Genomic DNA, 15,697 nt, shown 5'->3' on the forward strand with positions numbered 1-15,697 from the left:
ATGCCGTATTCGCCATGTGTCCTTCCAGATGAGAGAGGAACCCTGACTATGTTCACCATGTGCCCTTCCACTTGAGAGAGAAATCTTGAACTTCATCGGTCTTCTTGAACCAAGGTATCTTTCCCTGGATACCTTTGATTGGACATTTCTATAGACTTGTTTTAATTGGACATTTTTCTCAGCCTTAGAACTGTAAACTAGCAACTTATTAAATCCCCCTTTTTAAAAGCCATTCTGATTCTGCTATGTTGCATTCTGGCAGCTAGCAAATTAGAACAGATTTTAGTACCGGATTGTGGGGTGCTGCTGCAGTTTGCAAATACCAAACATGTTGGAATGGCTTTTTAAATGGATACGGGGAAGATTCTGGAAGAATTGTGAGAAGCTTGATAGAGAAGGCCTAGAATGCTTTGAAGAGACTGTTAATAGGAATGTGGATTCTAAAGACACTTCTGATAAAGCCTTAGATAGAAATGAGGAACATGTTATTATAGACTGGAAGGAAGATGAGCCTTGTTTTAAAATGGCAGATAACCCGGCAAAAAATAATAAGCTGCTTTGGCTGGAAGGCTGATTTTAAAAGCCATGACCCTGGATATTTAGCAGAAGAGATCTCCAAATTAAATGTCAAAAGAGCAGCCTGGTTTCTCCTCACAGCTTATAGTGAAATGCGGCAGGAAAGAGATAAGCTGAACTGAACTCTTGGATACAAAGAAACTAGAAATTAATATTCTGGAAAATTCTGGGCTTCCAGGAAGGGAGACCCCAGAGAAAAGTGCCCCACAGGAGGATTTAGCCAAATGTGGAACCAGCCAGCCATTTCAGAGAAAGCCAGGATTGGACATGGAGTTATCCAGGAGGATGTGTGGAAACTCCTTATGTCTGATGGTTATGATCCAAGGCTAATGCATAGAAAGCCAACGAGAGTGCTGTGGGACCTGTATGAACAGAGCCGCTGCCAGTCTGGACTGTGGGGTTCAGCGAAGGGACACACTGGAGGAAAAATAACTTCAGAGGCAAAACCATGGAGGCTGAGGTCTAAAGTCAAGAAGCCTCAGGCTAGGAGAGTGGACCCACCCAAGCCCGTGGAGAGGGTGAGTTTGCCCCAAAGGCAGAGGATGGGCCTTCCACCTCATTGCAGTGGAAGAGTCATGCAGCCTCAGGCCTTGGAGAGGGTGAAGCACATTCCTTGGGATTTGGGGACAGCCTAGCTGCCACCACATGGAGGGGTTGAGGTGTGCTCTGGAGATGGCAGAGAGCCTGGGTGCAGTCCTCATCCTTGGAGAGGGTGGAGCCAAGAAAGAGGTGGTCTCCCCAGTGTCCCCCAAGGTTGCGTTCAGAGAGATGAAGGCCTCTGTAGGCCTTTGGAAAGGGTGGGACTGCCACTTTCTAAAGCCTCAAGGATAAATGACTCTCAAGACTTTGAAATCTAATGGACTTTGCCCTGTGGGTTTTTGAAACTGTATGGGTTCAGTGACCCCTGTGTTCCTTCTTCCCTATGGAAGTGGGTATATGTATCCTATGACTGTCCTTCCTTTTGTATGTAGACAGTAAATAACTTCTGAGTTTCACAGGTCTAGAGCCAAAGGATAATTTTGCCTTAGAACAGACCATGCCTGTAACTAACTTTGATAGGAGTTTATACTGTTTCTAGCTTTGTATTTCATTTGTATTGCTACTGAAATGGTTTAAGGATTTCCAGTATTGTGATGGAATTAATGTATTTTATATATGGGAAAAACATGTCTTTTTTAGGGTCCAGAGGGTGGAATGTGCTGGTTTGATAGGATATATGTACCCTAAAAAAGCCACATTTTTATCCTAATCCATTTTGTAAAGGCAGCCGTTTCTTCTAATCCCTATTCAGTACTGTATGTTTGAAACTGTAATTAGATCATCGCCCTGGAGATCATGACCCCTGGACTTAGGGAGTCACTCCTTGATGTGATCTTGATGTGATCTTGAGTGATCAAGAATTGTTGTTAAAATGGATTAGGTAGAGACATGTCTCCACCCATTCGGGTGGGTCTTGATTAGTTTATTGGAATCCTATAAAAGAGGAAACACTTTGGAGAATGAGATTAAGACAGAGCAGAGCAGAAAGGCATAGCCACGAGAAGCAGAGTACACCAGCCAGTGACCTTTGGAGATGAAGAAGGAAAATTCTTCATGAAGGGAGCTTAATGAAACAGGAAGCCAAGAGAAGCTAGCAGACGATGCCATGTTTGCAATGTGCCCTTCCAGATGAGAGAGGAACCCTGACTGTGTTCACCATGTGCCTTTCCAGATGAAAGAGAAACTCAGACTGTGTTCACTATGTGCCCTTCACTTGAGAGAGAAACCCTGAACTTCATCAGCCTTCTTGAACCAAGGTATCTTTCCCTGGAAACCTTTGATTGGACATTTCTATAGACTTGTTTTAATTGGACATTTTCTTAGCCTTAGAACTGTTAACTAGCAACTTATTAAATCCCCCTTTTTAAAAGCCATTCTGATTCAGTATGTTGCATTTCAGCAGCTAGCAAACTAGAACAACTGGTATTTTCTGTTCCATAGCAGCACCAACTTACTATCTGCCATACTGGGTCTATGAGTCAAGAACAAAGGTGGAAGTCACTGATGAGAAGTGTCATGCTTTTAACTGGCTTGAAAATATTGCAGAAAATGATAAAAGGAAGATGATGACAATATTTAAGTTTAAAATAAGTAGTGAAATTAGGACAGAATAGTATTAAGTTTGTTTATTCTATGTCCCTTCCAAGTCTAAATGCTCCCCTACCTCCATGACAACGTAGGCAAAAAAAAGAAAAAAACAAAAATCCATGATGATACTACTTCTGAAAAGTCTAGTATCAACTTTCCAACAATAAGATTACTCTATTTAACCAAACTCAAAATGCAACCTCAAAAAGATAATATTTATCATAGTTATGAATGCCAAAAAACTAGATGAAATTTCTTTGCTTCACAAAGCCATCAGGCAAGGTACTCAACGAAGTATTCTTGTATATCTCACTGAAGGCAAATTAAATTCATACTTCTTAATAATTTGGAAAATGAGCAAAATGTCTACTTGACTCTGGAGTTTAAGGTACCAATGAGACAAAAATAGAATTCATTGACAGTCAGTTGCTATGTGAATTTCACAACACTACTTCCATAGCTAACCTAGCAAAAGAATTACCTGCTGCATATAAGCATCCTGAAGTAATTGATGCTGCTGTTGCTGCTGGTGAGGATGACCAGGCTGTAAATGAAGTTGCTGTAATCTCCAATCTCCCTGTTGTAGTTGCTGAAGTACTCTATGTTGCTGTGGAGGCTGCTGAGGGAGTCCCTGACCCAATAAAATCTCAGAGCCATTTCCAGATCTCAGTGTTCCTAAAATAGATTTGTAAAAACTTACATTAACATAATGGTGGTTTCAACAAAATGAATAGATTGCAAAACATTCATGTGAACAATCATTTAACCAAAGCATTTATAGCCTTATTTTATAATATAGGAACTTCCATAAGCATGTATATTATTATTTACTATAATCGTAACTACTCATGAAACTTAAGTTTGTCACCTACAACTCTGAACAAGTCAAAGTTTTATAAACACTTCATGCTTCACACTTTCTACATTTCTCAAATATATTGTGCACTTTTATGAGTCAGTGTCTTTAACGATATGATACTCTCAGTCCAGGAGGCCATTTTCTACCTACTGAAATTCTTCTTAACCTTTAAAGTTCAGCTCAAATCTCTCTTCCTTGTTTCTTCACCTGACACTTCCACGCAGTTTACTGTATTTCATTCTGCCCTGCATGTTTGTCATTAATTGTTTACATGCCTATTTCCCAATTAGGGGACCTAAGGGATAGGGTAATCATTTATTCATCCGTTGGAGCCAAAAAAAACCTTTTCTATAATGAATGCTCTGTAAATGCTTAATATAGTCACTTGATTAACACTGTCTCCAGAATAGATATTTACATTCAAGCTCCATAAATTTTTTGTTTTTTTTGTTTTTTAATTATTTTTATTAATTTTTTATTTTTTTAAATATAACAAATACAAACATTCTTAACATATGATCATTCCATTCTACATATATAATCAGTAATCCACAATATCATCACATAGTTGCATATTCATCGTCATGATCATTTCTTAGAACATTTACATCAATTCAGAAAAAGAAATAAAAGAAAACAGAAAAAAATTCATACATACCATACCCCTTACCCCTCCCTTTCATTGACTACTAGCATTTCAATCTACTAAATTTATTTTAACATTTGTTCCCCCTATTAGTTATTTTTATTCCATATGTTTTACTCATATGTTGATAAGGTAGATAAAAGGAGCATCAGACACAAGGTTTTCATAACTACACAGTCACATTGTGAAAGCTATATCATTATCCAATCATCTTCAAGAAACATGGCTACTGGAACACAGCTCTACATTTTCAGGGAGTTCCCTCCAGCCTCTCCATTACATCTTGATTAACAAGGTGATATCTATTTAATGTGTAAGAATAACTTTCAGGATAACCTCTCGACTCTGGAATCTCTCAGCCATTGACACTTTATTTTGTCTCATTTCGCTCTTCCCCTTTTTGGTTGAGGTTTTCTCAATCCCTCGATGCTAAATCTCAGCTCATTCTAGGATTTCTGTCCTATGTTGCCAGGAAGGTCCACACCCCAGGGAGTCATGTCCGACGTAGACAAGGGGAGGGCAGTAAATTTGCTTGTTCTGTTGGCTGGAGAGAGGGGCCACATCTGAGGAACAAAAGAGGTTCTCTTGGGGGTGATTCTTAGGCCTAATTTTAAGTAGGTATGGCCTGTCCTTTGTGGGGTTAAGGTTCATATGAACAAATCCCAAGATTGGGGCCTCAGCCTATTGCTTTGGTTGTCCACACTGCTTGTGAGAATATCAAGAATTCTCCACTTGGGGAAGTTGAATTTTCCCCCTTTCTCACCATTCCCCCAAGGGGACTTTGCAAATACTTTTTACTCACTGTTCAAATCACTCTGGGATTTACTGGGGCATTACTCTGGACAAACCTACAAAATCTTATGCCCTACTCAAGGTTCCATGTACTTATGGTGTTCAGTTAAGCTACCCACATAAGTCATTAGGAAATGTACTAGTCAAAATATAAATTTTGTACCAAATAAACATTTTTTGTTTTAGTCTCACACATAAGTTAAAATTTTAAAGTATTAACTACCATCTATTTTCAACACCCTGCAGTAATGACATTCCTTTGTTCTTCCTCATGCAGAAACATTTTTAAATTTTTAAATTTAGTTACTATCATTATACACTCTAGGCATTCCTAGATTTTACCATCTCAGTCTTTGTCTATCTTTCTTTCTGATTTCATTTTGCCACCAGCCTCCTTCCTCTATCATTCTCACATTCAGCTTCATTCATATACAACTGTAATAACTGTATTACAGTTAGGTAGTATTGTACTATACATTTCTGAGTTGTTACAATCAGTCCTGTTGCACAATGTGTATCCCTTGAGCTCCAATTACCCAAGATCTTACCCTATTTCTATCTCCTGATGGTCTCTGTTACCAGTGAAATTCTCCAAATTTATTCACTAATATAAGTTCATATCAGTGAGACCATACAGTATTTGTCCTTTAGTTTTTGGCTAGTCTCACTCAGCATAATGTCCTTAAGGCCCATCCATGTTGTTACATACTTCATAACTTTATTCTGTCTTACAGCTGCAAAATATTCCATCATATGTATATACCACAGCTTGTTTAGCCACTCATCTGTTGATAGACATTTTGGCTGCTTCCATCTTTTCGCAATTATAAATAAAGCTGCTATAAACATTGGTGTGCAAATGTCCATTTGTGTCCTTGTCCTCATGTTCTCTGAGTAGATACCTAGCAATGATATTGCTGGGTCATATAGCAATTTTATATTTAGTTTCCTGAGGACCCACCAAACTGCCTTCCACAGTGGTTGTACCATTTGACATTCCCACCAACAGTGGATGTAAGTGTGCCTTTTTTTTCCATATCCTCTCCAGCACTTGTCGTTTCTGTTTTATTGATATCGGCCATTCTGGTGGGTGTGAGATGATATCTCATTGTGGTTTTGATTTGCATTTCCCGAATAGCCAGCGAAGTTGAGCATCTTTTCATGTGCCCTTTGATTATGTGCATTTCCTTTTTTGAGAAGTGTCTGTTCATGTCTTTTGCCCATTTTGTAATTGGGTTGTCTGTGTTTTTGTTGTTGTGTTGAACAATATCTTTATATATTCTGGATACGAGACCTTTATCTGATATATTGTTTCCAAATATTGTTTCCCATTGTGTAGGCTATCTTTTTACTTTCTAGATGAAGTTCTTTGATGCACAAAAGTGTTCAATTTTGAGGAGTTCCCATTACTCCTTCCTTTCTTCTTTCCTTCCTTCCTTCCTTCCTCCCTCCCTCCCTTCCTTCCTTCTTTCCTTTCCTTTCCTTTCCTTCCTTTCCTTTCCTGCCTTCCTTTCCTTCCTCCCTTCCTCCCTCCCTCCCTTCCTTCCTTCCTTCTGTGCTTGTGCTTTAGGTGTAAGGTCTAGGAAACCACCTCCTATTATAAGATTTATAAGCTATTTCCCTATATTTTCTTCTAAAAGTTTTATGGGCTTAGATCTAATGTTTAAGTCTTTGATCCATTTTGAGTTAATTGTTGTATAGGATGTGAGATATGGATCCTCTTTGATTCTTTTGCATGTGGATATCTAGTTCTCTAGGCACTATTTATTGAAGAGATTTTTCTGTTCCAGGTGAATTGGCTTGATTGCCTTATCAAAGATCAATTGTCCATAGATGAGAGGGCCTATATCTGAACACTTTATTCGATTCCATTGATCAGTATATCTATCTTTATGCCAGTTCCATGCTGTTTTGACCACTGTAGCATCATAATACACCTTAAAGTCAGGTAGTGTGAGATGTTTGACTTCATTTTTCTTTCTCAGGATACTTTTAGCTATTTGAGGTACCCTGTCCTTCCAGATAAACTTGGTTACTGGCTTTTCCATTTCTGAAAAGTAAATTTTGGGGATTTTAATTGGTATTGCATTGAATTTGTAAATCAATTTAGGTAGAATTGACATCTTAACTATATTTAGTCTTCCAATCCATGAACATGGTATACCCTTCCATCTATTCAGGGCTTCTGTGATTTCTTTTAACAATTTCTTGTAGTTCCCTTTGTATAGGCTTTTGTCTCTTTATTAAATTTATTTCTAAATAGCTTATTCTTTTGGTTGCAATTGTAAATGGAATTTTTTTCTTGATTTACCCGTCAGATTGTTCATCACTAGTGTATAGAAACACTACAGATTTTTGAGTGTTGATATTGTAACCTGCCACTCTGCTGTACTCATTTATTAGCTCTAGTAGTTTGGCTATGGATTTTTTGGGGTTTTTGACATATAGTATCATATCATCTGCAAACAGTAAGAGTTTTACTTCTTCCTGTCCAATTTTGATGCCTTGTATTTCTTTTTCTTGTCTAACTGCTCTGGCTAGAACTTCCAACACAGTGTTGAATAACAGTGGTGATAGTGGACATCCTTGTCTTGTTCCTGATCTTAGGGGGAAAGTTTTCAGTTTTTCTCCATTGAGGTTGATGTTAGCTGTGGGTTTATCATAAATTCCCTCTATCCTTTTGAGGAAGTTCCCTTCTATTCCTATCCTATGAAGGGTTTTCAACAGGAAAGGATGTTGAATTTTGTCAAATGCCTTTTCTGCATCAATCGAGATGATGATGTAGTTTTTCTGCTTTGATTTGTTGATATGGTGTATTACATTAATTGATTTTCTTATGTTGAACCATCTTTGTATACCTGGGATGAATCCTACTTGGTAATGGTGTATAATTCTTTTAATGTGCTGCTGGATTCGATTTGCTAGAATTTTGTTGAGGATTTCTACATCTATATTTATTAGAGAGATTGATCTCTAGTTTTTTTGTGTTTTTTGTTTTGTTTTGTTTTGTTTTTGTAATATCTTAGTCTGGCTTTGGTATGAGGGTGATGTTGACTTTGTAGAATGAGTTAGGTAGCTTTACCTCCCTTCAATTTTTTTAAGAGTCTGAGCAGGATTGGTACTAATTCTTTCTGGAATGTTTGGTAGAATTCACATGTGAAGCCATCTGGTCCTGGACTTTTCTTTTTGGGGAGCTTCTTAATGACTGATTCAGCTTCTTTACTTGTGATTGGTTTGTTGAGGTCGTCTATTTCTTCTCAAGTCAATGCTGGCAGTTCATGCCTTTCTAGAAAGTTGTCCATTTCATCTACATTGTCGAGTTTATTAGCACAAAGTTGTTCATAGTATCCTCTTATTAATTCTTTTATTTTTGTGGGGTCAGTGGTTATGTCTCCTTTTCCATTTCTGATTTTATTTATTTGCATCCTCTCTCTTCTTCTTTTTGTCAGCCTTCCTAAGGGTCCATCAATCTTATTGATTTTCTCATAGAACCAACTTCTGGTTTTGCTGATTTTCTCAATTGTTTTCATGTTCTCAATTTCATTTATTTTTGCTCTAATCTTCATTATTTCTTTCACTTTGCTTGCTTTGGTGTTAGTTTCCTGTTCTTTCTTTAGTTCTTCCAAGTTCACAGTTAATTCCTCAATTTTTGCCCACTCATTTTTGATATAGGCATTTAGGGCAATAAATTTCCTTCTTAGTACTGCCTTTGCTGCATCCATAAATTTTGATATGTTGTGTTTTCATTTTCATTTGCTCGAGATATTTACTGATTTCTCTTGCAATTTCTTCCTTGACCCACTGGTTGTTTAAGAGTGTGTTGTTCAGTCCCCATATATTTTGTGAGTCTTCTGGCATTCTGCCAATTATTGATTTCCAACTTCATTCCTTTATGATCTGAGAAAGTGTTTTGTATGATTTCAATCTTTTTAAATTTATTGAGACTTGCTTTGTGACCCAGCATATGGTCTATCCTTGAGAATAATCCATGAGCACTTGAGAAAAAGGTGTATCCTGCTTTGTGGCATGTAATGTTCTATAAATGTCTGTTAAGTCTTGCTCATTTATTGTATTATTCAAATTCTGTTTCTTTATTGATCCTCTGTCTAGATGTTTTGTCCATTGATGAGAGTGGGAAATTAAAGTCTCCAACTATTATGGTAGATGTGTCTATTTCTGTTTTCAGTGTTTGTCTCATGTATTGAGACATGAGACGTGTATTGAGCTCCATAAATTTTACCCTGGAAAAATCCTAGGAATGAATTTTTGAAATTAATTAAAATAATACTAAGATACATTAATCACAATATCAAAAAAAGAATATGTAATACTTATACTTTGTATAGTCTCATCCAATGACTTACCTTAGGATTGTAACATTACAGTTCAATTTAAGGGAAAGAAAAGAGCGGGGAGAGAGTGCAAGGAGGGAGAGAGGATTCTTTTCATCAATGTTGATAGATTCAAAATTTTCCCAGGTCTTAACTCCAACACCTTTACGAAAATAGTTTAATAACATTCATTCTCTCTTCTCATTATAGGCAAATGCATGTTTACTTTACTGATTCTTAAAATTATTCATAAAAACATAAGGAAGAAAATTAAAACCCCAATTCCATCACACAGACATAACCGCAATTAGTATATGCCTTTTAAACATGATCTTTCCAGATAGAAGAATATTAAAAAGTTAAGCTCCTTAGAGAAACATTCACCTCTTAGGGCCCTGATATCTAGCAGGAAAACACTCATGGCTGGGGGTAAGATCACGTAATAGCTTATAAGGTTCAACCCTCTACAAACTGTGATTTGTTTGTTTGTTTGTTTCATCAGTCTGTACAGAGCTCCTTGGTTCTTAAGCCAAGGCCAATCTACAGAGAACTCCAACACAGCACAACAATCTTATATGAAAATAATGTGCTCACATATATTTTTCTATCCTCATACTATTAATCTTTATTTGGCAAATGATGAAATTAAGGCTCAATAGTTAGAAGGATTCACCACAGAATCCAAGTTCAGTCAGCTCTTCACTTTGACACCATACTTCTTAGGCACATTAAAGAATATGTTAATGAAAGTACAGACTTGGCAAACTGAACAACAAATATTTCTATAGGTGCGTCCTTGATCTATTTCAAATTTAAGCTTCCCCTCTCCTCACTATAACTCCATGAGGAAGGAAAAAGAACAATCTCAAATAACTAAGTATCCAGTATGACAAATTATATCACTGTAGTCCTACCACAAATGAGATATCTTACAATGAGTAATGTGATGACATTATGAGTAAAGTAAAGACATAATGAGTAATGACACATATTTATTCTAGCTTTTGGTGGAAAAGGTGCCAGTCACTTAACAGAGGGGGGAAAGAAGTTTCACTCTGATCAGTTTTACCCATGCAAAAATGCAAAACAAACACATAAAAATCAAAATAAAATAATTATAGAATGAGCACATATTTCCTAATTCCTTTTGAATGTAAATTGGAGTAGATATACTCTAATGGAATCCTGAAGAAGAAATTTCTGCAATTATCTAATTTTTTTTTATTATTATTATTTTTATTTTTACATGGGCAGGCACCGGGAATCGAACCCAGGTCCTCGGGCATGGCAGGCAAGCATTCTTACCTGCTGAGCCACCGTGGCCCGCCCAATTATCTAATTTTTAAAAGGCTACTTCTACATTTCATTAAATAATCAGGCTCTAAAAATTGTTCAAGGACTTATTAAAGCAAAGTGAAAGACAAATCCAAGGATATGGTACCACAGACAAGGAATAATATTGATTAAAAAAAATCACTAAGACTTACCATTCATAAAGGGTTGATGAGAAATGCTGAAAGAATGTTAAAAGCCGAAATTAAAATTCTAGATCTTCAAGATGAAAGATGGTGTAAAAAAGAAGTGTAGTATGCTTCTGGTCTTTTTGTACAGAAGATACAGATTCTTATTAGCTGTAGTTCTCAAAAAATATGCTTAAACCTTACTTTTATAAATTCAGGGTAACCAACATGGGTGTTACTGACAATTGACAGTGACACACTTTTCAGAAAAAGTTGTGACTGATATGCCTGGAATCCTTTCCAACAAATTCCAGCAACAGCCTCTATCATGGTGACAACCGAAAATACTCACACTATTTCCAAACTCAGCCTACGGCAATAATACTGCAACCAGTTCAGAATTATTGCCACAGAAAAAAAGAAATAGGATTTAAAACTTCCAGACCATTTTTTTTAATGAAGAAAAGAAATCTCAATCAACCAAAGGATGGAAACAAATAAAATATAACAAAAGAGCAGTAACAACAAAAAAGTCTTGATACATAAAAATCATAAAAGGCTATGAATAAATACAACCATGCAATCACAATATATATTAATGAGATGAATTTTTAAATAAAGGCAGAAACTTTAAGACTGTTAAAAAATAAATAAATAAAAATCCAGCTATGTGCGATTTTACAAGACACGCTAAGGCATAATAACATAAAAGGGTTAACAGGATATAAGGCAAATGCTAATAGAAGGAAAGCAGATGTATCAATGTTAACAACAAATAAGACAGAATGCAATGCAAAAATCAACAAATGGGTAATAAAGTTATTTCATATGAATAAAATTAAAATAATGATCAACCATTATGCATCTAAAATACCTTCAACATATTTAAAGCAGACACTAAGGGAAGAATCAGAAGGAATGAACAAACCTATGGTGCTAACATAAATACACCTCTCTCAGGAATCAAGAGATCAAATAAACAAAAATTAGTAAGCACAGAATGGGTCTGAGTAACGACAGACTACACATTTTCTACAAAGACAGATTGTGTATGAATATATAAATTGTGCACATATATATAAATTAGGTAGATATTAAGAATCACCACAAAATCTTAAACAGGGTAGTTAATTCACTCCAAAAGGCAGAAATCTTTCTCCTCTCCCACTCTACCCAACCCTTCCATATGAAATATGTAAGCTCCATAAACTCAAGGTCTTTATTTTGTCCTTAGATTCATCCCAGAGCCTGCAACACAGTAGATTATCATTATGTATCCCTTGATTTAATGATTAAATAAATACAGGCCACAGTTTTTTACTAAAGAGCAATAAAATTAAAATGAACCACAAAATAACAATTCAAAAATCTTTTCACTTAAAAATTTAATTAAAACAATCCCTTAAATAACTTTTAGGTTAAAAAAAAAATCAGATCTAGAACTTTTTAAAAAATATTAAACAAATGACAGTACAGTAGAACATAACAAAATCTGCGGAATAAAGCTAAAATGGTACTCAAGGAAAAATTATTTAACTTTCAATGTGTATACAAAAGCTAGTATAATGGAAAAACTGAACTAATGAAATTAAACTCAAAGAAAGCAAAACAAATAAATTAGTAACAACAAATGCATAAATTAAAGAAATAAGAAACAACAGCACAGTTAATCAGTAAAATCAATGGCTGGTTGTTGGTTTTTTTTAAAGACCTTCAAAAGAAAGACAAAGGTCTGTGTAAGTCTGATCAAGAAAATTCAGTGAAACTACAAATAAACAAAAAACTGAGACTATGAACATAAGGATAGATATGAAGATAATTAAGAATTACCAACACTGCTATCTGCTATTTTATTCCAATAAATCTGAAAATCTAAACAAAATGGGTAATTTTCTAAATACATATATTAATTATAATTATAAATGCAAGCAGTGAAAAATCTGAACAAATCAGTTAAAATTAAACTAATTGAAAATGTGAACAAGACTCTGCCTCTGAAAAAGATACCAACAGTTAAATTTACTGACAAATTCTCACATACAGGCATACCTCAGAGATATCAGAGGTATGGTTCCAGACCACAGCAGTAAGGTGAATATCGCAATAAAGCAAGTCAGGTGGGTTTTTTGGTTTCCCAGTGCACATAAAAGTTAAGTTTATACTACACGCAGTCTATTAAGTGTATAATAGCATTATGTCTAAAAAAACAATGTACTTAATTTAAAATACTTTATTGCTAAAAAATGCTAACCATCATCTGAGCTTTCAGTGAGTCATAATCTTTTTGCTAGCGGAAGGTCTTACCTCAATGTTGATTGAGGCTGCTGACCGATCAGGGTGGTGGCTCCTGAAGGTTGGGGTGGCAGTGGCAACAATCAAGTTTGTAGCATCAACCAACTCTTCCTTTCACGAAAAATTTCTCCATAGCATACAATGCTGTTTAATAGTATTTCTACCTACAGTGGAACTTTGTTCGGTCAATCCTCTCAAACCCTATCACTGCTTTATCAACTAAGTTCATGTAATTTGCAAATCTTTTGTTTTAATTTCAACAATGATCACAGAATCTTCACTAAGAGTAGATTTCATCTCAAGAAACCTTTCTTTCTCATCCATAAGACGCAACTCCTCATCCGTTTAAGTTTTATCATGAGATTGCAGAAATTCAGTCACACCTTCAGGCTCCACTTCTAATTCCAGTTCTTCTGCTATTTCTACCACTCTTGCAGTTACTTTCTCCACTGCAGTTTTGAACTTCTCAAAGTCATCCATCAGGGATGGAATCAACTTCTCCTAAACTCCTTGAAATGGTGATATTGCGACCTCCTCCCATGAATCACAGATGCTCGTAATGGCATCTAAAATGGTGAATGCTTTCCAGAAGGCTTTCAATTTACTTTGCTCAAATCCATCAGAGGAATCATTATCTATGGCAGCTATAGCCTTACAAATGTTGTAGAGTTATTAATTGGTCTAATTTCAATATTGTTATACTTCAGGAATTGGGAGGCCCAGAGAGAGGGAGAAAGATGGAAAAAGGCCAGTCAGCGGCGTAGTCAGAACACACACAACATTAATCAGTTGAGTTTACTGTCTTGTATGGGTGCAGTTCACACACCCCAAAATCACTACAATAGTAACATCAGAGATCACTGATCACAGATCACCATAACAAATAAAATAATACTGAAAAAGTTTGAAATATTGTGAGAATCACCAAAATGTGACACAGAGACATGAAACAAGCACAGGCTGTTAGGTGCTGATAGACTTGTTCAATGAAGAGTAAAAATTTGTAAAAAAAAAAAAAAAAAGTCATTATCTACAAAGCATAATAAAGCAAAGCACACTAAAACAAGGTATGCCTTTATTCTGAAGCAATAGATAATTCCTCTTTTTCATAAAATGATACTGAACACAAACAAAAAGAAAAAGCTCTCTAAATCAGGCTGTTTATCCCCCAAAATAAAAGTAAATTAAATTTAGACCAATTATGCAGAGATGCTTCAATATCCAGAAGTATATTAATACTAGAATATATAGCATATCAAGGAAGAACAACTATATGACTCTATCATCAGATAGTGGTGGGGGGAGGGTAAGACTTTCACTACTAATTAAAAGAAAAAAATTAAGTTAGGAATAAAGAGAAATGTCATCAGATTAAGAAAAAAGAAACAAAAAATAAACAAACAAAACAGAAACAGAACAAATATTAAACCCATGTCTTTTCCCTAAAAGAAATAACAAAACAAGAATGTCTATTATAATCAATCTGATTTTTAATTTCTTGATTAAAAATCAAATTGTAGATAATACGAATCCATTTATGTTAAATACAAAATGGATTATTTATATCTATTTAGATAAATGTAAGAACATAAAAAAATTAGACACACTAAACTGCTACCAATTTGAGAAGAAAAAGGAGACTTTTACATTTTTCTCTGAATACTTCTGTGTTGTCTGAATACTTGAATATATTCATGTGTTAAATTTTTGTAGAATTTTTAACGTGGAGACAAATGTTTAAAAAGATGCATATATGGAAGAAAGAGTATTATTTTCCAATTTAACCTGGAAGCATGTGAGAAAGAGAAAAACTGTCCCTGACATCAGGGCTCACTTGACATTCACAATTAGATCTTGGTGTTCTGTTAAATATAAACAATTTCATAGAACACCAACATCAGGCAACCCACTCACAATGGATCAAAACAAGAACACTCCATAATCATGTCTGAACACACACAAAACCACGAACATTGCCCAAACCACAAAAATGACCAAATATCTTAGCCCCCTCCTAGCTAATATAAAGTGATTGCTGCTTCTTTACCAATACAGCTTTAGCCTCCCTCCTTCTAGATTAAGATGTGTTAAGATATCTAATCATATCAGACCCCAGCTTCCTTAAAATTTCCTTCAAAAGTTGCATAACACAGGCCCAAATCCTTCAATGTCTTTTCAAACACAATCTTACTAAGATGTCTCATGGTTCCCCCACAGTGTGTCAGTATAATAAACCAACTTGTTCAACCACAAGTGTGCTCCCATTGGTCTTTGGCTGGAAGACACTGATACCTGATAGACAGACTGACAGTACCTCCAACTCCAAAAGATCAAAAAGGAGTGAAAGTCCCCTGGCAACATGGGACGTGACTCCCAGGGAAAGTCTGGTCCTGGCACCATGGGATCAACAATAACTGCCTACCCAAAAAGGGGGAAAGGAACACAACAAAATAAGGTGACAGTGGCTAAGAGAGTTCAAATAGAGTCCAGAGGCTATTCTGGAGGCTACTCTTATGCAAACTTCAGCTAGATATTACTAATTACCAGTTTGCCAAACCCCAATCAAAACCATTCCTGTTAACCCTAAAGAATACCTAGGGCTCTATCTGAGATT

The 15,697-nt window shown here is 35.7% G+C and overlaps 1 protein-coding gene across 3 annotated transcripts in view; it reads right to left on the reverse strand.

The window, feature by feature from the left end:
• BMP2K (BMP2 inducible kinase) overlaps positions 1–15,697 on the reverse strand; it is a 205,909-nt gene that overhangs the window by 48,647 nt on the left and 141,565 nt on the right. For all 3 annotated transcript variants that reach the window (XM_077143055.1, XM_077143053.1, XM_077143056.1), the window contains exon 11: positions 3,185–3,378. In XM_077143055.1, coding sequence (XP_076999170.1) covers positions 3,185–3,378 — 194 coding nt within the window. The remainder of the gene's footprint in view (positions 1–3,184; positions 3,379–15,697) is intronic.

This window comes from Tamandua tetradactyla, chromosome 24 (assembly GCF_023851605.1).
Source record: "Tamandua tetradactyla isolate mTamTet1 chromosome 24, mTamTet1.pri, whole genome shotgun sequence".
Taxonomy (NCBI): Eukaryota; Metazoa; Chordata; class Mammalia; order Pilosa; family Myrmecophagidae; genus Tamandua; species Tamandua tetradactyla.